General features: G+C 45.5%; 1 protein-coding gene across 1 annotated transcript in view; it reads right to left on the minus strand.

Annotated features, from left to right (window-relative positions):
- The window catches only part of ntrk3b (neurotrophic tyrosine kinase, receptor, type 3b), a gene marked incomplete at both ends in the record, with an annotated part of 319611 nt that overhangs the window by 120111 nt on the left and 171789 nt on the right, over positions 1–27711 (minus strand). Inside the window, 6 exons of the mRNA XM_083662110.1 lie at positions 1–96; positions 1666–1721; positions 8244–8552; positions 19923–20064; positions 23284–23426; positions 26837–26991. The exon at positions 1–96 is cut by the window's left edge and continues 7 nt beyond it. Of these exons, the coding sequence (XP_083518236.1) occupies positions 1–96; positions 1666–1721; positions 8244–8552; positions 19923–20064; positions 23284–23426; positions 26837–26991 (901 nt within the window). The remainder of the gene's footprint in view (positions 97–1665; positions 1722–8243; positions 8553–19922; positions 20065–23283; positions 23427–26836; positions 26992–27711) is intronic.

Genomic DNA, 27711 nt, shown 5'->3' on the forward strand with positions numbered 1-27711 from the left:
ACCGAATTTGGAGCGGCGGCCATATTTGTTGATGAGGACAAAGAGGATGAGGAGGAGGAGGCAAGCGAAGCCCGCCAAGCCAACAGCGATGGACACCTGAGGGAGAAGCAGTGGGTGAGACTCAGTGACGCAGCGATGGACACCTGAGGGAGAAGCAGTGGGTGAGACTCAGTGACGCAGCGATGGACACCTGAGGGAGAAGCAGTGGGTGAGACTCAGACAGCGATGGACACCTGAGGGAGAAGCAGTGGGTGAGACTCAGACAGCGATGGACACCTGAGGGAGAAGCAGTGGGTGAGACTCAGACAGCGATGGACACCTGAGGGAGAAGCAGTGGGTGAGACTCAGACAGCGATGGACACCTGAGGGAGAAGCAGTGGGTGAGACTCAGTGACGCAGCGATGGCTCTTCTCTGTTGACGAGGTAAATACATACTGCAATCGGCATGTGTAATCCAGTGGATTATAGCAATTGAGTCATGCAATCTGATTACTGTTGCTTTTCTCATAGATTACTCCAATCTGGAAAGAACGTGGAGTGAAACGGCCGTCTTGGATGTGATGTATTTCATCTGACAGACTGTAATCCTCATCTGCTTCCCAGATTTACTATCCGTGCAGCGTGAGCCGGGAAGATACATTTACATTGGAAAAGAAAAATGAGGTTTCCCTTGGAAAAGATATTCTTAATATCAGTGGGTCTAATCTCTGTTATACCGGTATGCAATTACTGGTCTTTTGTTGTGCTTTTCTGTTGATGTTAATTTGATTTGATAATGATAATAATAATAATAATAATAATAATAATAATAATAATAATAATAATAATAATAATAATAATACAAATAAACAAAAAAGTAGGTCTAATTTCGATAAAAAATAAAATGGGGGGGGGGATAGCTGACCCCAAGTTACCAGTTACAGAGTTCAATTTGACCATATTTCAACATAAAATGTTTACCTAAATAATCTGACATGTAATCCCAAGTATCACCTATTCAACACGAATAGGAACACTCCAGATTACAGTAACCCTGTCACTTGACTTCCACTCTTTATGTGTGTCATTAGATGGAGAGCACCTAACAGTATCACAACTGATCAGATCAACTCCCCAGCCTTGACTTATAGGGCTAATGTACACCGCCCAGATGTGGTACGGCTGCGAACAGACCCACACTCATGTAATCTGTCAGAGCGCGCGGGATCCAACAAAAATAGAACAGGTGCGTCATTTTTCCATACCGCATAATAATATGTTGGCCCATCTATTAACATGGGCGAGACTCGATCGGGCAGTTTTGCCGGATCTGCAACGTAAGCCGTAAAACGCATCTGGCCCACGTTGCCACTTACAGTAGCACACGTGATCAGAACGACTCGCCAGCTTTGGCTTCAAATGCTGTACAGAAAATCCCCACATCCCATTTCATAACATCACAACAAAACAGCATTACTCAGTGTCGCGCGGCGTTAGCATCATGGACATCGTTAGCGTTAAAACGTACAGCTCCATAATCTCTGTGCATCAGCACTGCACGCACTGCATCACGCCCAAACAGAGGCCACTTAGACACGCTTTGAAACACACGGCACTTAGTCTGAGTCCAGAGCGACATCTTTAGAAAGGCCCTTTCATCATCACATCGTTAAGGAGGAAACTCACCCCGAACGTATCCTCGTCTGGCCGCCCCGAGTTTCCGTCTGACGGGGTCGAAGTAGCTGCAACACAAAAACACAAAACAGCTGTTAGAGGAATACAACCTTAACATCTCTGTGGTTTACACTAACGGTGCATTTACTCTAGAACAAACTAATGACTATTTGACAAACTATGATAACCCTTTATTTTATAATGGCCTTATTCCAGTGTTATTTCCACACACACGCACACGCACACACACACACACACACACACACACACACACAAGAATGGCATGTTTTTAGTGGGGGTTCATGTTGATGTTGTGGAGGAAAGTTTAGTACACAGCTTAATTCACTACTATTAGGACACAACTAATAGACAATTGAAATAAAAACTGTATTTCACAAACGGCACATTTAAAATGGAAGTGCACATCATGTTGAGTAAACACACTGAAATAAGTGTTACCCAGTACATTACCTGGATGTTGATAGCATATTAATTTACACACAAAAAGTATCCCACTTTATGAACCTGTGAACCTATTTTATTTAGTTATAATTACACATATCACTGTGTGTACTTAAAACACTTTTCCATGGGTTAATATGCAGGTTAATAGACTAGAATGAGGCCACCTAAAGTGTTTCCCCAGTGTATTTCACTGATGGCATATTTTCACTAATCGTCTCCACACAGCCAAATGATTGCTAAATGTTTTAATTAATGTTTGATGGAAGTTCTTAATAGATAATTGAAAATGTTCGTTTTTTCTCCTTTGTATTTCTCTCCTTGTGTGTAAACTCTGAAAAGACTGTGCTTGTCCCGCTGTTTTCCCAATGTGTTGTATTAAAATGTATCAATTTATTTTTATTATTATTTGTTAAATGAAATGAAAGTCCCGTGTAGTGAGCTTGACGTTGTGCAATGTTATTATAATAAATTGAATATTCACATGCCTGGAAGTGTTTACGGTAAATCAAATATATTCCTATAAACGTTGCGACACGTAGCATTTTGAAACATTAACATATCATTGTCAAATTAATTTGGATAGTGTGATAGATGTATACCGGTAATTACCGTAAACAAATGAAACCATGGTCAAGTCAATTGGTAGGCTCCCCAATAGTGCTGGTGAAGACCACATTTCCCATAAACCCCATTGCTTCCTGCCACAAAGAACAGCATCCTCTTCATATTTTGTGCCATAAAGCAATATCCATTTGTGTTGTAAAGCAATCCAGCAGATTTCATGCCAAACCTGCAGAAATGGCACACACAAAAGTGCAGTGTAGCTGGCAGCCAATCTTTTCGGCAATGACCTTTATTTTTTTGTTTACAATAATGACTAATAATAATGAATAATCATGTCTTGATTGTGCTTTAAAACGCTCCATGTTGCATCTTTAAAAGGCAACATTTGAGCAAAGGGAAAAGTGGGACTGCCCTTTGTCCCGACGTCACATTATTACAAAACCCCAAAAGTCTGAAAGCTGCGCACCATATTAGACCGAAACCCCAGGCCATTATCCCAGAGGTGGCTGGGCTGAGGCAGGTGTCACTGAGGTTAGGTTTAGAGCAAGCTTATGCTCAAGGCTGCCAGAAGCCATGGCTGTGGGTGGAGCCAGGCATGGAGTTTTCAGACTGTTGGGCTGTGGGTGGAGCCAGGCATGGAGTTTTCAGACTGTTGGGCTGTGGGTGGAGCCAGGCATGGAGTTTTCAGACTGTTGGGTTGTGGATGGAGCCAGGCATGGAGTTTTCAGACTCTTGGGTTGTGGGTGGAGCCAGGCATGGAGTTTTCAGACTGTTGGGTTGTGGATGGAGCCAGGCATGGAGTTTTCAGACTGTTGGGTTGTGGGTGGAGCCAGGCATGGAGTTTTCAGACTGTTGGGTTGTGGATGGAGCCAGGCATGGAGTTTTCAGACTGTTGGGTTGTGGATGGAGCCAGGCATGGAGTTTTCAGACTCTTGGGTTGTGGGTGGAGCCAGGCATGGAGTTTTCAGACTCTTGGGTTGTGGATGGAGCCAGGCATGGAGTTTTCAGACTGTTGGGTTGTGGATGGAGCCAGGCATGGAGTTTTCAGACTGTTGGGTTGTGGATGGAGCCATGCATGGAGTTTTCAGACTCTTGGGTTGTGGGTGGAGCCAGGCATGGAGTTTTCAGACTGTTGGATTGTGGGTGGAGCCATGCATGGAGTTTTCAGACTGTTGGATTGTGGGTGGAGCCAGGCATGGAGTTTTCAGACTCTTGGGTTGTGGGTGGAGCCAGGCATGGAGTTTTCAGACTGTTGGGTTGTGGATGGAGCCAGGCATGGAGTTTTCAGACTGTTGGGTTGTGGGTGGAGCCAGGCATGGAGTTTTCAGACTGTTGGATTGTGGGTGGAGCCAGACATGGAGTTTTCAGACTGTTGGATTGTGGGTGGAGCCAGGCATGGAGTTTTCAGACTGTTGGATTGTGGGTGGAGCCAGGCATGGAGTTTTCAGACTGTTGGGTTGTGGGTGGAGCCAGGCATGGAGTTTTCAGACTGTTGGGTTGTGGGTGGAGCCAGGCATGGAGTTTTCAGACTGTTGGATTGTGGGTGGAGCCAGGCATGGAGTTTTCAGACTGTTGGGTTGTGGGTGGAGCCAGGCATGGAGTTTTCAGACTGTTGGGCATGTCGTCAGAACAATGTCATGGCACCATGGGAAGGACAACAGTGTTTTGGCGAGTGGAGGGAGCAGAGGACTGAGTGGAGGGAGCAGAGGACTGAGTGGAGGGAGCAGAGGACTGGTGGAGGAGGAGGGACACAGCACAGAGTCATGAAATTAAATGAACTGGTCTCTGGGAGACTCCAGTGTGACTGAGGCCTCCAGCCAGCACATCACACAGTCATTGTGGGCAAATTAATGGCCGCATGGTAGACTGACTGCCACTGGCTCAGACACACAGCACACTGGAGCACTGTGTTACTGTGTGTGTGTGTGTGTGTGTGTGTGTGTGTGTGAGAGAGCCCTAACTACTCTCTACCCTTCCTCCTCCTCCTCCTCCTCCTCCTCCTCCTCCTCCTCCTCCTCCTCCTCCTCCTCCTCCTCTCTCTTCACTCAGCAGCTTTAACATCATTCAGCCTATCAGTCTCATACTGCTGCTATAATGTTACACTCTCATCACCTATCCACCTCTCCCCCTTTGCTCGCCCAACGTGTGTGTGTGTGTGTGCGTGTGCGTGCGTGTGTGTGTGCGTGTGTGCGTGCGTGTGCGTGTGTGTGTGTGCGTGCGTGTGTGTGTGCGTGTGTGCGTGCGTGTGTGTGTGTGTGTGCGCGTGCGTGCGTGCGTGCGTGTGTATGCGTGTGTCCGTGGGAATGGCCGTCCTCTGTCTAATGCAGCCAGTCACACAGTCAGTGTCCATCCGTCTCCATCCAGCTTAATACTCCATCGCTGATGAGAAAGAATGGCCTCGTATGGAGATGGAGGAGAGAGTCTGGTGAAGGTCAAAGGTCAGACCAGCCCACTTTGTGCATCTCCTCGGGCAGTGAGCGGCCTGAGGCCAAGCTGCACGTCACACACAGCAGGTTTATGATCCGACGCATCGTTCCAGCAAGATCACGCACGACGTATTCACAAACATTTACACAGCACTGCCTACAGAGGGCCTACGTCTCACCATGGGACCTGACGAGATGAGTTCCCCATTCATTTCCCCATAGACTCTTTTTGTAGGGATTTTATGAAATTTTTCATAATTTTATTTTTTATTTTTGAAACATCAATTGGAAAATGGATGGGAATGAAATCCCTTAGGTCCACGAACCCGAAAGAGACGAAACAGCTACACAAATGCTGGCCTGTTTACACGCTGTACTCTAGCTGCTTAGTTAAAGGTTAGAGAAGCAGGTTGTGTGTCGCCGGTTTGAATCCCTCTGCTGGCTGGACCGATCCAAGCCAGGGAAGTAAATGTGAAGCGCACTCCCCTGCCTCAGCTAGGCGTGAACCCCCACGTGGTTCAGCCCCGACAGCAGTCCTGTGAGCCACAGTAGCAGTAGGAGACTGTGGTTGTGCTGGGTGGACATTTGGTACAGTTAGAGTCCCTTTAGAGCAAATCCATTCAAATGTTCGTCAAGGTCAAGGTCCTGAAGTTCATGGATGACACCCTCACCCTCATAGGGCTCATCTCGGACAGAGACGAATCTGAATACAGGCAGGAGGTCGACCATCTGGTGACTCGGTGCAGTCAAAACAACTTGGAGGGAAATGCCCAAAAAGATAGTGGGAGATGATTGTGGATCAGGTGCACATGGTCCTGCAGAAGCCTGGCTCTGCTAGTTTGAGCTGTGATTTGTTGGTTCAGTACGACACTAAAACAAAGGAGCATAATTCACCATATTCCACTATTTCTGCAAAAGAGAAGAGTGATACAGTCACGCTGAGTCAATACATTGACACAAGGTAGCCATTAACCTTGGAATATTGACCATGGGGAGAAATGTGACCGTCTTTGTGGGTTTATCCCGCCTCCTGCTGAAGGCAGGGTGAACTGCAGGCGAGCCATCATCTTACCTGGCTGAACTGTGAATGAACCCTGGCTGCTTTCCAATGAGTAGGGATCACACGGCATGACGGCAGAGTTTAATAAGAAAACTCGAAACTTTCACAGCCAAAAGCTTCGATATGTTTGTGCTGTTTTGAACGATCCACATTTTACATCTTATTATTCTTACAACAGGTAGTTTAGACCGGGCAATCCAAGCGCGAAAAACACCTGATCCGACTGTGACATTAATTAATTAACGAATCATTCCCAATAATGGGCTTTAGTTGCAGTGTTGACTCTCGTGGGAATTAGGGAGCTACACTTTTCACACACTTCTCCCTCCCTACAGACACACACACACACACACACACACACACACACACACGCACACACACCCCCACCCCCCCCCACACACACACACACACACACACACACTTCTCCCTCCCTCCCTCCCTCCTGTGTTTCCCTTCTTGGAGTGCTTTGAGGAAAACCACCTGCCAGTAGAAAATGTGTTGGTAACCATTATTATCAAAGCCATATTAGCCACCCTTCAGCATGTTATTTACTGGGCTTATGAGGACTTCAGCGCTGCCAGCTGACGCCGATGCATCGCTCATCATCACCCATGTACTCAGCACAGTGAAGAATGCTGTCTCTGGTGGTGTTAGCGTGATGCTATCAGCTACGATAGCTGCTTCTTCTCTACAGTATGTAATGCCCTTCACAGGCCAATCCATGAGATCAGATCAGATCAGATCAGATCAGATCAGATCAGATCAGATCAGATCAGATCAACTTTATTGCCCCCGAGGGGAAATTAGTCTTGGGCATAAAATGCTACTGCAATCACAAGCAGTTCAAAACAAATGGCCAAATCAAGACAGTAAAGGTCTTTGCACACACAGTCCGATTGTTTTCGTATGCGTGTTTTTTAATCCGTCATCTGAAAACACAAAAAAAATCTATTGACTGATGGGAAAAACGCAGAAAATCGAACCTCGTCCGAAAACTTAAATGACGGACGTAATTGTCGGACTCGGTGTGTCAATAGCTGTGTTTCCATTACAGTTTTTCGCAAAATAATTGCGATATTTCTACAATTTCGACAATGTACAATTGCGACTTGTAGGCGTTTCCATTGAAGTTAAGTTTGAGTGACGGCGCACACACCTGAACGAAATTCCCCGTTGCAGCAGCTGCCACAGTGATTACGCACGGGGATCTGCCCCAAATCCCGTCCCCTGCATGCTCAATGCAAATCACAACATGAAGTTACAACGCATATAAACGAGCCTGATTATCAATTCAAAAGAAAATGAGTGTCAACATATTGCTGGCTGCAGTGAATGCAGTGAGCGCGAGAGGCAGAGGAAAAAAGGTAGCCTACAACTGCGCGCACACAGACAGGCAGCCTGTCACCATGGAGCGATTTCTGTCATTAAACATGATCTATTTTCCCCAGCTCCGCTTTTGCACAACACTCGTCTTTCTGCTAGGTAGCGTTGCTTAAAAGTTTTCCAATTGCTGCGGAGGTTTTGCCACGGCTTATCGAACCGTTTCTCCCTCATTTTCCTTTCATTTTCCGCTCCGTTTCCAAAGGGGAAGATGGGTCACATGACATGCAAATGCGAAAAATGTGTTTCCATTACACTTTTGCGATAAACTGCTATATCGACACGTCTGAAAAACCACCTCATGAGAGCGCAAAAACTTTTTGCGATATTTGGGAGGTTTTTCGAAATTTACGTGTTTCCATTACCCACTTTCTATTGCGATATATAGATTTTGCGCATTTCTGAGAGTAATGGAAACACGACTAATGATGATTGACACAAATGAGGTCGTATTCTTTCTTTTTTTCGTGCGACAATTTCGTGCGAAAATACGGACTTGGTGTGCAAAAGCTATAACACTGAGACACACATACAGAGCATATCGACTAACAGACAACAGGATGTTGCACTAAGGCACAGTGAAAAGACTTCAGACGAGGGGAAGATGTGAGTTAAGAAAGATTTCAGATAATGCCCATTCCCTCAAGTCACAGAATATTGTCACACAATCCTTCTCAGACCTCAGCTCAACTCACCCTCCTCGTCCATGTCCGGCGCCATGAGGAAGTGTCCGTACACGGTCTTGGTGACGGTGCCCAGGGAGTTGCTGGCCTCCAGGGTGTAGTTGCCGTTGTCCAAGTGCGTGGGATCCTGGAAGGTCAAGCAGCCCTCCAGGTAGTCCTGGTAGAAGTCCATCTCGGTCCGGATGAAGTCGCTCTTGAGGATCTCCTGCTGCTTGGGGTTGAACCAGCGCAGCTTGGGGTGGGGGTAGCCGCGCACCGTGAACTCAATGCAGGTGTCGTGGCGCCGCTCTGGCTCTGCCAGTTTCAGGATGACCGGAGGAACTGAAACGAGGGAGGACGAGAAAACATTTAACCGATGCTCCATCCAGAGCCACTTAGAACTACGGTCACAGTTGCTAGATCACCAAAAAGAGCCTGTGGTGTTCATGACACTGAGAGAGAAGAAATGCCCGTTTTGGATGATTTGCATGTTTTAACTTGAGTGGAAGGATTCATTGGTCCTCTATGGGTTGAGAAAATCCTCCCACCCCCGGGCTTACGAAACCCTTTCAACACCCATTGGATAACGAACAAAATGTCTGGCCAGCAGATGGCAGTAAAAACAACAAGCCGCCTCTTTTTCTTTGTCCCTGAAAAGTTGACATTTTGGACACAATGTTGTCCTACAGGCTGTTTGCCTGACAGCGGCTGTGAGTTACATGTTGCCGCAGCACAATATTGGTGCAGTTAGGAAAACAGACAGATGGCGGCAGTGAAAGAGATCCTCTTCCAATCCAGTATTGTGTGTCGAGACAGAGGAGACCCCTCTGCACCAACAAGCACACAGCCCCTCACTGCTGTCACGCAGCAACAATATCTCTGAATCCACCACACTAAGAGGCCATTTACACCTGGCGTTAACATGTGGTTTCTGCCATCAGATTACAATCAAGATTGTATTTTATCACTTCAGCCTGATTCCATTTACACATGGCGTTAACATGCATTTTCTGCAATCTGATTGCAAGGTTGTCCTCTCAATCCACATACAGTTGCTGTATCCAGATTGAGAGGACACATTGCATTTACACTTGTGTTCAATGTGTACACAATGCATCCCTGACCACCTCCGGAGGTGGTTTGGCCGATCAGATTGCAATCCTTCTTCAATGCGTTTTTGGGGGTCTTTACACCTGGCATTTCAAGTGATAAAACACAATCTGATTGCAATCTGATCACAGAAAATGCATGTTAACGCCAGGTGTAAATGGCCTCTTTCATACCATCAGATACATTATCACTTTAATACCATCAGATACATTATCACTTTAGTACCATCAGATACATTATCACTTTAATACCATCAGATACATTATCACTTTAGTACCATCAGATACAATGTATCACTTTCATATCACTTTCATACCATCAGATACATTTAATCAACAATTCATCCACTGATTTGTCTTTCCGATGAGTCACACTTGCAGCTACATCATCAAAAGGAAATATTTGGCAGACGCCTCACCTGGCAGTCTCTCTCCCTGGCTGTTCTGCATCCAAACCCCCCCTCTGCTACAGTCTGGCTGTTCTACATCCTAACCCCCCTCTGCTACAGTCTGGCTGTTCTACATCCTAACCTCCCTCTGCTACAGTCTGGCTGTTCTACATCCTAACCCCCTCTGCTACAGTCTGGCTGTTCTACATCCTAACCCCCCTCTGCTACAGTCTGGCTGTTCTACATCCTAACCTCCCTCTGCTACAGTCTGGCTGTTCTACATCCTAACCTCCCTCTGCTACAGTCTGGCTGTTCTACATCCTAACCTCCCTCTGCTACAGTCTGGCTGTTCTACATCCTAACCTCCCTCTGTTACAGTCTGGCTGTTCTACATCCTAACCTCCCTCTGCTACAGTCTGGCTGTTCTACATCCTAACCCCCTCTGCTACAGTCTGGCTGTTCTACATTCTAACCTCCCTCTGCTACAGTCTGGCTGTTCTACATCCTAACCTCCCTCTGCTACAGTCTGGCTGTTCTACATCCTAACCCCCCTCTGCTACAGTCTGGCTGTTCTACATCCTAACCTCCCTCTGCTACAGTCTGGCTGTTCTACATCCTAACCCCCCTCTGCTACAGTCTGGCTGTTCTACATCCTAACCTCCCTCTGCTACAGTCTGGCTGTTCTACATCCTAACCCCCCTCTGCTACAGTCTGGCTGTTCTACATCCTAACCTCCCTCTGCTACAGTCTGGCTGTTCTACATCCTAACCCCCTCTGCTACAGTCTGGCTGTTCTACATCCTAACCTCCCTCTGCTACAGTCTGGCTGTTCTACATCCTAACCCCCCTCTGCTACAGTCTGGCTGTTCTACATCCTAACCCCCCTCTGCTACAGTCTGGCTGTTCTACATCCTAACCCCCTCTGCTACAGTCTGGCTGTTCTACATTCTAACCTCCCTCTGCTACAGTCTGGCTGTTCTACATCCTAACCTCCCTCTGCTACAGTCTGGCTGTTCTACATCCTAACCCCCCTCTGCTACAGTCTGGCTGTTCTACATCCTAACCTCCCTCTGCTACAGTCTGGCTGTTCTACATTCTAACCTCCCTCTGCTACAGTCTGGCTGTTCTACATCCTAACCTCCCTCTGCTACAGTCTGGCTGTTCTACATCCTAACCTCCCTCTGCTACAGTCTGGCTGTTCTACATCCTAACCTCCCTCTGCTACAGTCTGGCTGTTCTACATCCTAACCTCCCTCTGCTACAGTCTGGCTGTTCTACATCCTAACCTCCCTCTGCTACAGTCTGGCTGTTCTACATTCTAACCCCCCTCTGCTACATTAATATTATGTTGCTTTGTGTAACTGGGTTTTAATAAAGCCTGCAGTCTTCGATATGCACGTTGTATGATTATGTGTGTGTGTGTGTGTGTGTGTGCGTGTGCGTGTGCGTGTGTGTGCATGTGTGTGTGTGTGTGTGCGCGTGCACATGTGTGTGTGTGTGTGCATGCATGTGTCCAGCTGCCTTGTCCTGGCCTGTCATTCAGATGCCCCTGCAGCTGCCCCAAGGAATCCCCATCTGCAGTACCATCTCTGTGAGAATCGTGTGTGTGTGTGTGTGTGTGCGTGTGTGTGTGTGTGTGTGTGTGTGCGTGCGTGTTTGTGTGTGTGCGTGTGCGTGTGCGTGTGCGTGTGTGTGTGTGCGTGTGTGTGTGCGCGCGTGCACATGTGTGTGTGTGCATGCGTGTGTCTAGCTGCCTTGTCCTGGCCTGTCATTCAGATGCCCCTGCAGCTGCCCCAAGGAATCCCCATCTGCAGTACCATCTCTGTGAGAATCGTGTGTGTGTGTGTGTGTGTGTGTGTGTGTGTGTGTGTGTGTGTGTGTGTGTGTGTGTGTGTGTGTGTGTGTGTGTGTGGTTGGTTGGCTGTACTTTTGACTGTAGCCTAGAGGAAGCCTTTTTACCCAAGATGCTGAAATATCAACAGCTGGAGCAAACCATTTCATAGCTATAGGCTACACGTACTAATATTTCTTTTTTTCCTGATTGTCCCCCCCTCAATTGTACTTGACCAATTTCTCCCTGCTGCCCCGGTCGCTGCTCCACCCTCTGCCGATCTGGGGAGAGCTGTAGACTAGCACCATGCTTCCTCCGACACATGCGCAGTTGCCACTTGCCGCTTCTTTTCACCTGACAGCGGGGAGCTTCACCGGCAGGACGTAGCATGTGGGAGGATCACGCTATTCCCACCAGCTCGCTAGTGCAGCGACCAGGACACATACCCCCAGTCCGGCTTCCCACCCGCAGACACAGCCAAGACGCTCGACCAAGCCCGGAGGTAATGGGGCGCGAACCGAGGATCCTCATGTTGGTAGGCAGGGAATCTACGGCTACGCTACCCGGACACCCAGGCTACAAGTATATATATATATATATATTTTTTTTTTTACCTTTATTTATTCAGGGAAGTCTCACTGAGAGCAATGCTCTCTTTTTCAGTAGTGTCCTGTTCATATTCACAATCAGAATCAGAATTACTTTTATTGCCCCAGTATGCAAGTTACATGAGGAATTTGTCTTAGGGGCACTTTACACGAGGACGGTTTCCTATGGTGACGGGGAATTATTTTATCGTTAGTGCCTCCCTTTTAGACGGCGACGGCGAATTTGCGCTTAGGAAACAACACATTTTGAAACCACCCTCCAGAGTGAAATTCTCCATGTAATCGCTTGAGACGGCTCATTTCAGGAACTCTGACGTGCCTGTACACGCGATTACGCCATAGCCGTGCGCGAGTTGGCAACCATTTGCCAACGTCAGTATGAATGAATTTTGGCAACATTCAGAATTAAGCTACACTGCGGCCAACTTCAGTTACATGTTCATAACGTTACTGCTGCGAGGAGCCGATGGCTGTACCCGGTCGGCCCGGGGATTGAACCAACGACCTTCCGGTCACAAGCTCGCTTCTCTAACCATTGGGCCACCACTGTACTGTATCTGACTGCATGAATGTTTACTGGATGTCCTTTGTATGCTGGTGTATGTGGACAAACATAATCATTAAAATGTGTGGGTGTGAGAGAGAGACAGAGATACTGATGATAAAGTGTTGCATAGTTGTATAGCACATTTTCAACTTACATAATAATCACAATAAGGTTTAAATGTATAAAGTACCTATTGTTGTTGTGAAAACTGTCACTTTATAAACTCAACTGCTTTGTATTGTTTCTGTTAGACAATTGTGACAATAAAGCCATTCAACTGAAATGAAAGAGAGAGTGGGTGTGTGTCAGTACGCGCGCGTGCGTGTGTGTGTGGGCGTGCGTGCGTGCGTGCGTGCGTGTGTGTGTGCGTGCGTGTGTGTGTGTGTGTGCAGAGCTGTATCTAAAAATTTTAGTGCAGGAAGAGAGACATGAAGAGAGGGCGAGGAGGCAGGAAGAGAGGGCGGCATATTCACCTTATTCCTGGACTTTCCCATGATTCTCAGCGGTAGCCGGTTGTCGACTTCCTGTTTACATTTAAGAGTGGGAACGTTTGGCTTATTTGATCCGAAATGGCTAAAAATAGTAACGTTGTGTGGTTGCATAGCGGCGATATTTTACAAAAACGAGGTGAATGTCAATTCACTCGTACTGTACGGGCTTATTTGAGCCGAAATGGCTAAAAATAGTATGTGGTTGCATAGCGGCCGCTTTTATTTTGAAGGCTAAACGTCCAAACCGAAAACTCTTATTATTTGGTCATTGAACGGAGCTTTAGCGGTCTCTCTCTTTCAAGATTCAAGGTATTGTCACTCCGTTGTACAATTTTGCACGTGTGAAATTATTGTGCTGTGGGCTCCATTACAAGACATAGGTAGGTACAAAGTCACAACAATTATTATGATTATTTTCAGTCTCTTTCGCTATGAACGGTCCTGGGCGGAAACAGGCAACCGGCAGCTGGAAACAGGGAGGGAGGAGGGTGTCATGGAAGCGCCCACGGTCTCACCAGGAAACTGGTGAATAGCAGCGTGGCTTAAAGGGAGAAAAAAAAAGGCCAGCGGAAAATAGGCAATTCTCCGGCTGATGGACAGTCAGGGAACGATCCATTTTGCCTTCAGTGCGGCTGTCATCCCGGCCCCCACAGTCAAAGAGTCAATACAATACAAGTCATTACTGCTCTGACACAACACGGTGTCCTCGTGGCGCTCGTACAGATGACAAGCTTTGATAAGGACATGCTTTGATCAGCGGGGGGGACACTGAACACAAGGCTGCTTCTGCACCGTTATCTAATGCCAACAGTGGCGGGAGCGTTCCGACGCCGCGTTCCAGCCAGACGGGAGATAGGACATCACGGCCAGCCCAGCGGTGACAGAGGAGACACTCGGCTTTGCAGGGGCAGAGCTGCCAGATACCACTTCCTCCAGGCCGTCGGATTAGGATTTTAAAAGAGTGACGTGACGTCACGTACGGCCCACAGAGATAGGATTGATTCCAATTCCATACTGTAAGTCAGGCGTGCCCAAACTCTTTCCCATGAAGGGCCAAAACTCAATCTGTTCTGAAAAATCAACGTCGTGGAATTACATTAAAATGTATTGTGTTTTATAGAAAATTCGAAGATTCTAAATCTAAAATAACATTTCAATATAATGATCTACTTTTTATCTGTTTGGTAATTGTAATAATTTGCAATTGGTTATATATATTTAAAAAAACATCTGCATTTGTGGGGAGCTTAAACATTTAATCAGTAAACACCCCGTTAAAAACAGTTGTATTTTCCACCTTTGTAATCAAGAGAGAAATTTGACTTAATTCACAACTTGAAAAATCCTCAAGGTACTTTGAAAATCAGCTTTATTGTCCCTCTTTTGTAAACAATTTGCCATGACAATTTGCCAAAAACATGCAATATCCTGGTTGCTAATGTGGTTCCTCCTCTGGTCATTAAAGGCGCCTGTTCAGAGGGAGGGGAACTGGTTGGAATAGTGTGAACCTCCCACGTGCTATGTCCTACCAGTGAAGCTTCCTCTGTCTGGTGAAAAGAAGCGGCTGGATAACTGCCCATGTCTCGGAGGAAGCATGGAGCCAGTTTTGGCTCTCCCCAGATCGGCAGAGGGTGGAGCAGCAACCAGGATAAATACATTGTTAGCACGAATGGGGGATAAAATATGGGATAAAAAATCAACAACTGTCAAACTAGATGAATGATGAATAGTTTGACAGTTATTGAGAGTTGATTTGAGTTAATGAGTTATTCATTTGAGTTCGTGTGGACCAGTGATGTCACTGGTCCACACTTTAACACTCAATAACTGTCAAATTAAATGACAGACTTCAAAACCGTTTACAGTTTTCTGATACACTACTGATGTTCTAATGATACAAAGCTGGTTGAAAATGGGCGGAGTGTTCCTTTAAGTGAAATCCCCATTCTAAAACCCCATTCACTTTTCCCCCCTGATGCTCCAACATGTCCGGGACCTCCTCCGCCTGCCGACTACAAAACGTCAATCCCTGCGGTTCCTCTACTGTTCCACAGAGGAGCAGAACAATGTGTCTGCAGAGGTGCATTGTGGGTAATTACAGACTCACTAAAGAAGGGCGCTCATCTTTGATGCAGAGAATGTCAATTGATGGGCTGGTAATTTCGCTGTCAATCACACGACTCCCTAATCAGAGCAGCGGTTGAAGCTATTTTATGACATTCCCGGAGACAATAGGCCGCACTGGGGAGGAAATGTAATTACAGTACCAGCAGAGCATGTGGTGAAAAATTAATAAGTTAATTTGCAGCACCAGCAGAGAGTGTCAACAGAAGAAGAAGAAGAAGAAGGAGAAGAAGAAAAAAGGCCTGGAGATGTACAGTACATGTCCGTCTGGAGGAGGAAGCCCTGAAGACTCCAATCTGTCATCTCCACCCATGGTCCTCAGCTCTGTTTGAATTGGTGACAGATCTCCTCTGTCCCATATAGCGTGATGAATTAGAAAGAGCCACAATACATCCTGCTCTACGGCAGCAAGCTGGCTACAAAGAGGCGAAAACGTCAGCGTGCTTTGATACATATTGGCTTTGAATGGTCTGTCCCAAAACATGCCCAGGGCCAATCCAGAGGGTCTACTTATATAAGAGGTCTATAATTCATGGTCACGCTATTTCGATGGCGATCAAATAATTGCTTTATCATTGTAGAGCCCCCCCCCCCTTCTCTCTCTCTCTTATCGAGCCCCCCTCCTCTCCTCTCCTCTCTCTCTTTCGCCTCAGATCAAGGCAGCAGGCGAGCTTTCATCTGGGCTGGAGGGTGTATTCTTGCTAATTGGCGACATCAATTTCCCTGGGTTTGTAACGGTGCAACACCTCATTGCATTCTAAATGTACCTGCATAATTTGGCTGTTCTCCCCCCCGATAATGGAGATTTTCTTTTTTCGTCTTCTTTTTCGCGCCGGGTGGTAAATTATTCTCTGAGACTGCTAGGGTCATTAATACGGGAAATATATATATATATATATCCAATCCACATCGGTCTAACAAGTTCATCAAAGCCGCCATCTTAAATCAGACTCAATCCTGCTGGGTTGAAAACAAGGCTTTGAAAATCGAAATGATTTCCTGTCTCTCTCTTTTTTTTGTCCTTTGCTGTCTTCCTGATTTCGCCCTCTTAAATCCCAAGTCAGAGGATTGCCGAGGAGGACGACACTGATTGCTTTGCAAAATATCAAGTGAAAAGATGAAAGTAAAATATCCACACTCGACAATATCTCCACCTAATGATAAACATACCTAGCATCTGAACCCCCCCATCTTACTAATTTAGCATCATGCAAAGAGAAGTTGCTTGATCTAAATCAATATGAGGTGATTTTGACCACAATGCAACACAATACTGTTGCCTCGAGCCAGCGGTTGTACAGTGTTTTAGATCAGTGGTTTAGCTCCGTACTTCTCACTGTCTGATTAAAGACAGAAAACCACAGACGTCTAACCTACAGAGACTACTGTATATAGCCGGCCTGAGCTAATGGACAATGATTTGCGGCGGCCGACATTGCTGTATTTCAGAGGCTCATCGAACTGGGAAAGGGTCAAGGCAGAGCAATTTAGAGAGAGAGAGTGGCGTCAGCGGAGGACCAAAATGCGAGACTCATTAGCCAATGAACAGCCAGGAAGGGGTCTCGCGCTACTTTTGAATGCTAAAATAAAGCTGATAATGTACAATTTGATTCAAGGGGGGAAAAACCCTTTCAGAGTACAACACAAACTGTCTATTTTGCTGCAACAGTGCTGCTTAATCCAGGACCTTACTTCCTGGAACTCTTGAGAGTAAAAAAACTGGTCCATTGGAGTGAATGGAGATGTCGGGACTCTTTTATCTACACGGCTCTGACCACAGTTAATGGGAACACGCCATAGTGCTCTCGCCATGTGTACAGTATACACGTTTTCATTCAATCACTCAATCAATCACCACACTAGCTGATTTCACTGAGCAGCACCTTCAACAACAGATCATTCACGTTTGAAGCATTTAGCTGACGTTTGATCCAGAATGACTTAGAAGTAGTGATGCACGATATATCGGCAATCAAATCGGTATCGGTCGATGTTAGTCATTTTTTTACATAGTACCGTAAATTCCGGACTATAAGCCGCGGCTTTTTTCCCGTTTTTTGGCCTTTTTTGGCCCCTGCGGCTTATATAACGGTGCGGCTTATCTATGGATTGTTTCAGCAAACGGCCACTCGGGAACCTCCAAAATCTATGGATGTTGGTATGAGGCAGAACGAGAGCAAGACAGACATTACGAGAGCGAGACCCTGATTGGATGATGTTGCAAAAAATGTGCCTCGCGACCTGATTGGAGCACTGTGCCACTACTCTCTCTCAGCCACTACAGTAAAACACCCTCCCTCCTCCCTCGCTCCGGGGGGAAAATGGCAGCGATTGAGCCTGAAAGACAGTCTGAATGAAATTGAATGTAACATTCCCAATTCTATGTATTACATTCTAAAAAACTAACGGCAACATTTTGGAAGGCTAAGCCACACAACTAGCTCGTTGTAATCTAACATCATGCTTCAAAAGATGGAGAACTGGCTGTGTTACGACGATGGCGGCGAGAAGAAGAAGGAAAGAAGGAAATCGAGCAGCAGCACGTAACCTTGGCATCAGGGTGTTGACACAGAGAGCAGACGGCCGAGGTGCCGTTCAGATCCGACTGAAGGCTCAAGTTTGCCAGTGGATCCTGACAGCGTGGAGGAGTGTCAAAACATCCACGATCACCAACGGGTTCCGAAAGGCTGGACTGCTGCGTGATGAAGAGGAGGACGCCGCCACAGCTGAGGGCCTTCAGAGGCTGTTCGATTCCGACAGTGACGAAGAGGAGTTTGTTGGTTTTGAGAGCGACAACGAAGGAGAGAGGAGAGTGGCTGACGAAGCCACCCTGAGCCTGTTCGTTTCCGACACTGAAGATGAGGACTTTGGTGGTTTTAGAACGCAGGAAGAAGACGAAGATGAGGATTAATGACTTGACTTTTCTGGTTACAGCCGTGTACTGCACCTTAGCCTAAAAGATGAAGACGAGGATTAATGACTTTTCTGGTAGGCTGATTACCGTATATTTTAAGCAGCCGTGTTACTGCAACTTTAGGCTTACGCGCTTACTGTCGTGTTACAGGCACTTTATTTTGCACTTTTAAAAAAACACATTTAATTTAGCCATTGATATTGCCTCGTCAAGCGCTGTACGCTTTGTTTTTTGTTATGGTACTACTGTAGGCTATAATGTAGATCAGTGGTTTTCAACCTTTTTCATGCCAAGGACCCCTAAATTTACACAGCACAGTACATGTTCTGTAGCTACTATTGCACTAAATGGTAACACTTGAATACGTTATGCAAATATGCAACTTGTTTTGTTGAAATGTTAATAAATGGGAGCTTCCCCAAACAGCCATCTCTTTCCCGACAATCCCCTCTGTGCACGAACCCTTACATATGGTAATTAAACATCAAAACACCCACGGCTTATAGTCCGGTGCGGCTTATATATGTAAAAAACAGTCACCTTTGCAGGTGCGGCTTATACACCGGTGCGCCTTATAGTCCGGAATTTACGGTAATTCTTTTACATATCGACATCGGTCCGATGTTGCAATGTTAACATCGGTTATCGGTATCGGGCAAAATGTTCACATTGAGAGGAAACAATGCGGTAAATCTTATGATTCATGGGCTTTTCCAAATGTTTTGTAAATAAAGAAACGCATTACTTTTTCAAATTCACAATGTTTCCATGTGTTTTTCAGTATGTACAACATTAGATTATCATAGAAATGTGTTTTTATACAGATCATATCGACATCGGTAAATATCGGTTATCGGCCATAACGGCAATGTTAAAGGAACACTCCGCACATTTTCAACCAGCTTTGTATCATTAGAACATCAGTAGTATATCAGAAAACTGTAAACGGTTTTGAAGTCTGTCATTTAATTTGACAGTTATTGAGTGTTAAAGTGTGGACCAGTGACATCACTGGTCCACACTAACTCAAATTAATAACTCATTAACTCAAATCAACTGTCAAACTATTCATCATTCATCTAGTTTGACAGTTATTGAGAGTTGAATTGAGTTAATGAGTTATTAATTTGAGTTAGTGTGGACCAGTGATGTCACTGGTCCACACTTTAACACTCAATAACTGTCAAATTAAATTACAGACTTCAAAACCGTTTACAGTTTTCTGATATACTACTGATGTTCTAATGATACAAAGCTGGTTGAAAATGGGCAGAGTGTTCCTTTAATATCGGTTATCGGCATCGGCCAAAATGTTTATATCGGTGCATCCCTACTTATAAGTGAGCACATAGCCTCCTACTGTAGGAGTGTGTCTTGCTCAAATACACTTCCAACAAAACACAGCTGCTGTGGGACACATAATACTGTGGAGCTTCAACCTATGCTGTTCTTGTTACCATCAGTTGAAATGGTACGTTTGCCTTGTTCTAACAGTTTGCACACGCCTTGGGTCTAAGTTTCATTGTTGGAGAAAAGAAAGTGTAAGTGTCACACTGCAGACTCCTCGGCAGACTGTGTGATACATGCTGTACTCGTGACGTGCAGCTTAGTGCCTCTCCTGCACTCCTGTCACTTGTGCAGTACTGCACCTGTCCATTTGAAGCAGCGTTTTGCTGAAGCCGTTGTAAAGCCACACTCACACTGCACGTTGAGCTGGATGGAGGAGTTGGTCATTCCCACCACGTTCTCTGCGATGCAGGTGAGCAGGAAGTTGTTGTCGTCTCGGCTGATGTTGAAGAGAGTCAGGTTGATGGAGTGGATGTTCGGCCAGTACACGTTAGACTAGAGAGAGAGAGAGAGAGAGAGGGAGAGGGAGAGAGAGAGAGAGAGAGAGAAGTTTAGTAAGAAGTAGGTACAGCATGGCTACACACACGCAATGTCAGGTGATCCAGTGGAACGGATACTTGGGGACGGTTACTGGTGGCCTCTAGAGGGCGGCATTGACTAAAGCTGCTTTCTCACTGGGAACAATTGCTTTCGTTCAGCACCCGGGAACGATTGCCCCCCCCCTACCCTCTCCCCCGCTGGTCAGCTTTCACATTACAATATTTCTTCCGCCCTCGGAAACGGAACAGAGTGCACTTGCGTCATCAACTATGCCTGGAGTTTATCCTCGCCCGTGTGTTGTCTATGTGGTTTGGAACGGTTGGCTTTCACATTCGCAAGTGTTCCGTGCCCCGGGCACGCCAAAGCGCTCCCCAGACCACCTTTTCAAGTGGATCCTGTCACGGTTCCCCGTTGTGCGCCCGGGCGTGGAACAGAACGGAACGGAACGCAACGTTCACACTCATCAAACGTTCCGAAACTGGGGTCAATTTGGGGACAAGTGTGCTCAGGGAACGGTACCGGGGCGCCAGTGAGAAAGCACCCTTAGAGTCTTGACTGAGACTCTGTCCATGGCTGTACCGTGGCTGCCCGGTGGGCACCGTGGGATCTACCGGATCTGTGCTTGTTTTACTAGAATTGCTAAGATACAACTTCTGAAACTAGGGCCTTTTTTGTCGAAACCATGCACACAAAAACATATACCGGTACACAAAATGCAAATGATATTACATAATATGTAATATATATATGTATATATGTAGTATATTATACTACATATCTTGCAAAAGCAAAGACTTCATTCAAAACTAAACTCTTCTCTTCATTCTTCATAGATCTTTCCACCTGCCAACTGCACGCTGGGGTGCCAAGTATAAAACTCTATTTCATTTGAACACGAAAGCCATTTGGAAATAAACAAATTTGCTTATTCTAAATAGAAATACTCATACCAGTATCAGACACAATTGGTTTAACTGGAGATGACATGAACATAGTTGCTGTATCGTACTGTAAACATAATACAGTGTAATTACAATCCTCTAACTCTTTCCAATTTTGGCCTTCATTGTTGTGCACTCAAAGAGCAAACCTGCATCCTAACGTGTTCAAGCTCTGATTTCTAAGTGATGTAATTGGTTACAGGTGCAGGTGCTTGATAAGAGTGTGTATTCATAGTATTCCCGTGATGTCACAAGCATTTTCCTACCAATATGGCGCTACAATACACACAGCTCATTGGCTGTGTCACTTGATTGTAATCACCTGTTCATTGATCACAATCACCTGTTATTTTCCTACCAAGATGGCCGTGTGGTGATGTAACAGAATACTATGGCCCAATTCCAATCCGCTCCCTAAAGACTCAAGCCCTGAAAGTGGTTGAGTCATCAAGTGTGGAATGGATCCACATTGGATAAATAGGAGGATTGGGACAGCAGAGCCCTTTGCACGTGACAAGATGATGTTGACTCTGGCAGGTTTGGGGTTTGCTATATATTGTTTATTGTCAAGATGCCTAAGGTGTTTGAGGATAGACTCCCTGATGAGTCTGTTCTCATCCAGGCTCTGGCTCTACAGAGTGGACAACAGGTCATTTAAAAATAAATGTAGCTTACTGCAAAATCTGCAATCTGCAACATGTGTAATTATAATTAAAATAAGCATAATAATGACATGTCACCCAACATTATACACAATGTCAATACTGTACAATACAGATTTGGTAAAACTATTTCTCATTCATCAAAAAAGTTGTGATTGCAATTGTAATAGAAATGATGGATGATTATTCTAGGATTGTGTAAAATAACTACTTGCATTCCTCTGATATAATATTTTTGTCTAATCTGAAATCCCTATTAATGTAATGTTTCATTGTCAATTAAGGCATTCCAGCGCACTCGCAAACACCGCGTTCGTTTCGCACGTGTTGTTTTATTTTTTTGACAGATATTTGCAGCCTTCCCCGTTTTATACATCACAACGCTATGCATTGTGGGCAATTCCCTTTCCGTAAGTGGCCATAGCTGCTCCCTTACGGTAAGGGGGCAGAAAGGGCTCACTCCGAGCCCTCATTCACTTTGTGATTTCACTGTGGGACATCCCTAAGCCCTCACTCCCTTCACGTGAACGCGCCTCTAAGGGCTTGAGTCAGTAAGGGGGCGGATTGGAATTGGGCCTGTCAATACACAGGTTTCTGTGCAACGTCATCACATAGATGCGCGCCCATCACCGGGGTAGAAAGCCGTTCCACACCTTAGACGGTATGCTCCACACACTCGTTTGAGTTGACTTGTTGAGGCATCAACAAGTCGAACACACTCACTGCTGCTTTTCTTCTTCTACAGTTTTGTTTAACAGCGGTTTGTAAACAAATTAAAAGATGCATTAGCGCCACCCACACTCACTGCTCAAATGACCCAGCCCTTCAGATTACTTATGTTTTATTGTTAATGTCGGCATTACAGGTGGTATTTATTTAAAATGTAGAGTGACAATTTGGAATAGATATAAAATGGAAGTTTCTACACTTCACTGTGGGTTTGTGATGCACCTGTGTTGAACCAATGGGCGATCAGCTCGATGCGTTTCTCGTCATCCTCTGTCCCTGTGATGCGCACGCACCCACTAATGTTTGTATACAAGAAACCCGTCTATAGCAACCAACATACACAGGCTTTGAGTTTAGAGTGATGTGTCTAATGTAGATCGCTGTGTGCAGTCATGTGCAAAAAGTCAATCCGCTTATGTTTGAGCTTACCTGGTCAATAGATAGCTACATAAGATAGTGGTTTCAAACTGTGCCACAAGGACCATATTTTGTGTCTTGGTTTTTGCAAAAAAAAATGTTTTTAATGTTTAATCACTGAGTCACTGTGGCAGTAAAGTAATAGGATATAGCAGAAAGCAGAAAGCTGTCTTATTTATTGATTTATCGTTATATTTAGTTGCATTTTTCAGCTTCAAAGATATAAAAGTGTGGGGGAGCAGTGAAGGTCAGATCAATTCTAATGCTCATTGACCCATGTCAGGTGTGTGACGTGTGTGTGTGTGTGTGTGTGTGTGTGTGCGTTTGTGCGTGTCTGTGTGTGTGTCCATGCATGTGTGTGTGTGTGTGTCTGTGTGTGTGTGTGTGTGTGTGTGTGTGTGTGTGTCTGTGTGTGTGTGTCTGACCAGGTGTGTGTTGATGGAGTTCAGGCCTGTGACGGTCCAGTCCACCTCGGGCAGCGGTGCTCCAGATCCATTACAGCTCACCGTCACGTTGTCTCCCTCCAGCACCAACACACTGCTGTGGCTCACACTGATCTCTGGTAGGTCTGAAACACACACACACACACACACACACACACACACACACACACACACACACACACACACACACACGGGGATGAGTTATCACCAGGAGAAAGTACTGTTGTACAACAGCTTGTGTCAGAATTGGAATTGGGAATTCTCCCAAAAAACATGTGGGGGCGGGGCCTTATGTCATGTGTGCCTCATGAACGTTCTCGTCAGCTCGCATTGGGTCGTCACGGCAATTTTGGATACACGAGCAAAACCGTAAACTAAAACGTTTATTAACCGAATCTTTGCCTTGTGTATCCCTGCAGATCATTTCATGACTTTTACCTGACCATCATACTGTACCGTTATACTGGAAAATATGTACAACTAAATAGTGTTCAAACATATTGACATTTTGGGTGTTTTCACACTTGGGACGCATTTAAAAGAACCAAAATCAGACCTCTTTAAGTGGACCAAAAAATGGACCAACAGCAAAGGGACTCGGTTCTTTTTGTGTTCACAATGTCATTCATTTGAAAGAGGACTGAGTTTTATTTCTGCTCCACTTCAGCTCTGATCGGGTCCTCTTTCTGTTCACACTATATGTACTGTAGTTCCACATGGCTGTTCTTATATTTGTCTTGTACTATATTGTATGTATTGGATAACAGAAACACATCTTTCAAAACCTTGTAACATACTAGCCTACATGAAGCCAATGTAGGTTAAGTTCTGTTAGCAACACAGAGTTGCTTTAAGCCTATCAGAAAACAGCAAATAGGCACATGGGCACGAGAGGGAGAACTCAGGCGATACACTTAAAGTTGTTACGAGCAAAGAGCCAAGAATGAGATACGTGAACCTGGAGCGCTTTGTGTTCACACTGCACAGGGGAAGAGAACCACAAAGGGGACTTGGAAGTGAACGGAACTCAGACCGCCTCCCGAGGAGGTCCGAGTCCGGTTCACTTCAGAGGGGTCCGAGTTCTGTTGGAGTGTTCAAATATGCGCAAAAAATGCTGACTTAAGGTCCTTACACATCGGGAGCGTTTTGTCTAACCAGCACATTTGGCAGGAGAATAAAATAACACCCAGGCCAAGTGCATACTTGTATGCACATAATGTACATGTATGCAACAGCGCTTTCCTCGGTCGAAAGAACAAATAGCCAATCAGCGCCGAGGGGGACCAACGATTAGCCAATCAGCTTCAATAAAACAGTGCAACGGGCGGGACTAAGTCATTGTCAAGCTGTTTCCCGTTGTCAAGTGTGCACAGGAGGAGTAATGACAACAATGGCGACCGCCATACATGAGATAGACACTGATTTTAAATCGATTAAAAGTACCACTTACTTTGAAATGCGAACAGCACTCTGCTTTCAAGGCATTTATTCTAAGGGGAGATGTTTTTTTGCGTTCTCCCGACTGGATTAACTCATGTTCGTTTCAGGCGGATACGTCGGTCTCTAGTGATTGGTTAGTAATACGTCGGCCTCTAGTGATTGGTTAGTAATACGTCAGTCTCTAGTGATTGGTTAGGAACAATGATATGCTTGAAACTCCCCTCATAGAAATGGCTTAAACAGAGGTCGATCTCAGACCAGAAGATGGAAGTGAAGTGTAACGAGTTGACAATTGATCTCAGGCTCGTGTTTTTACGGAGTCCCATCAGAATGAAAGCTGCAGTAGGCAATATTATTTCATTATCATTTTGGTTGTAGGTCTGATCAAAAAAACAACAATCAGGGTTAACTAGAACATAACTAACCAATCACAGCACACAAACAAGGGACATCGCAGTTCTACTCTGCTATGTTGCTATGGTTAAAGAGTGTGGAGCAGGTTAAAAAAAATTATTTACCTTTTGGGCTTATGATTAGTATACAAATACCCCGACCCCCCAATAAAGAAGAAATAAATTATTTTTCCAGGTCCCCAGGGCAGAAATATGGAAAGAAATGTGACATTCTGCTGGGGCAGCAAAGTCATGGATAGGAGAAACAGGTGACAGATACTGTATCACAGCAGACATAAAACTACTCAGAAATATCCTCCCTTGGGATGAAAAAGGTGACTGTCACCTAAAGGTGACATAGTTTGCATCCCTGTGACATCACAGGTGTCGAGTTCCATTTCAGGAACAGTGCCCCCTGCAGTTTACAAAAACAAGTCTAGATGCAGCTATGTGTGATTTAACCCCCCCCCCCCCCACCAAATCCCATTGCTATGCCCCTCCCACATGTTCATGTCATGTGGTCTCCAACCTGCACCGTGCTCTTTAACATTCTATTGATGCTGTTTGAAACCGCCTACTGCAGCTTTAAGATCAAACTCCTCCCATCAGATTGACCCTGTGAACTCCTCCTCTCCTCTCCTTCCCCCTCACCTCTCCTCCCCCCTCTTACCCCTCCTCCCTCTTCCTCCCAGCTCTCCTCTCCTCCCCCTCTCACCTCTCCTCCTCCTCCTCTCACCACAGTTGTGGATGTACACATGCGCGATTGTACGTTGGTGCACTGGCTGCACGTGCAACCCCTAGTGGCCAGATGATAATTTTTTTTTTTTTAACATAAACGATTTAAACCAAATCTAATCGAATATATATTATATGTATCATGTGTTGTAGATATCTATATGTCGTTGTATTCAACAGTATTCAATGCAATTTCTCGATTCATTGTGTTTCTGAAGAAAATAAATCAGTACCGGTACATGACCTCTCAACTCAGCTCACGTGATGCGCGCTGGTCGTGGTACTACGTGCTTGCGTCAGACGTCAGTGACAGCGTGTCAACAAAGGAAACATACCGACAGGCAGGCGAGACAGAAGATATTTAACATGGCTAAAAGGGTGAACCAAACTTTTCTCTAAGAAAACTAGGACTGATACAGAGAAACATGACTGCAACAATAACACCATCACCTCAGCAGCAGCAACATTGTTCTCAGTTCAGACGACGAAGAAGAGGGGGGAAGCGGCGGTGGATAACCGGTGAGTGACAACCACGCAGGCTGCGCCTGTCACAACCCCCCCCCCCCCCCCCCCCCCGCCTCCGACTACCGCAGCAGCCGGGTCCGAGCCCAACGTCAGGGACCCATGCCTCGGTCCGGAGAAGGCACGTGAACATGTGACTTCTGGGCCGTATCAGTGGTTGAGAAACACTATCATGCAGATAGAATAGGCTAAGGAGACAATTATTTTTTCATCATTGTAAAGCCACAGCATACTGAAGAGGATATTAATGTGATGTGTGTAGTTCTTCATATCTACTAGCCTCTTCATTTTGCTCTCAGAGTGCCCCAGATTAATGCATTTTATTTTAAAATGTACAAAATGTCTTTATCCCCCCAATCGGAGTAACATTTGACTTTGGGGTTGTGCAACCCCTGTTTGAAAGGTCTAGAATCGCCTATGGATGTACATGTAGTGTGCAGTCTCACCACAGTTGTGGATGTACATGTTGTGCAGGCGTATCTTGGAGGCTCCGTTCCTGCAGTAGAGCTGCTGCGTGTGGAGTCCAGCCTCTCCTCTCTGCTGCCACAGCTGGATCCAACGGATGTCACAACCGCAGTCAAACACCACGCCGTCCAGACGCCTGCAGACACAAACGACAATAACAACATCATCAACAACAAAACAGTCACCATGGCAACAGCACGTCCTTATAAGTGAAGAGAACTACCAACCTGCATTAACAACAGCAACAGTCACAATGATAACATCATCACCAACCCTGACCTTCTCAACTACATTATCAACAGGATCAAGAACAACACGATAACAATCCATCAACATCAGTAGCCCGTACTACGAAGCTAGTTTAATGCCTTATCCGAGTAAGTTTGAGTTTAAACCTGGTTTAGCCGTACTACAAAGCAAGTTAACTTTCAATCACCATGGCAACTGACGCTGCAAAGCTAACCTGGTCGCGACCAGGTTAGCTTCAGAGGATAAGATCAAAATCCATGAGAGACCCATATAATATCGGCTCTCTGGAGTCACTCACCATTCATAAGATCGCCATATGAAAAATAGATTGCAGTCAACTGAGAATAGAACAAGAAAAACATTTGTGGCTCTGTAGGCTACATAATTAAATTAAGCCTACTTACCACTTTATGTCTTAACAGCTCAACGATGCGTGGAGAAATATGATCACTATTAATCACCGCGGCGCATATCATGAACGGACCCTCAAATGGAGTGAGGGTGATATTCTCCTACATGCCAGAAAAGCCTATACATATAATATAGATATTAGTTTAAATATGGGATAGCCTCAATACTAAATATGCAGGCTATTCTTGCATCTTTC

Source organism: Poromitra crassiceps (genome assembly GCF_964638095.1).
Source record: "Poromitra crassiceps genome assembly, chromosome: 28".
Lineage (NCBI taxonomy): Eukaryota > Metazoa > Chordata > Actinopteri > Beryciformes > Melamphaidae > Poromitra > Poromitra crassiceps.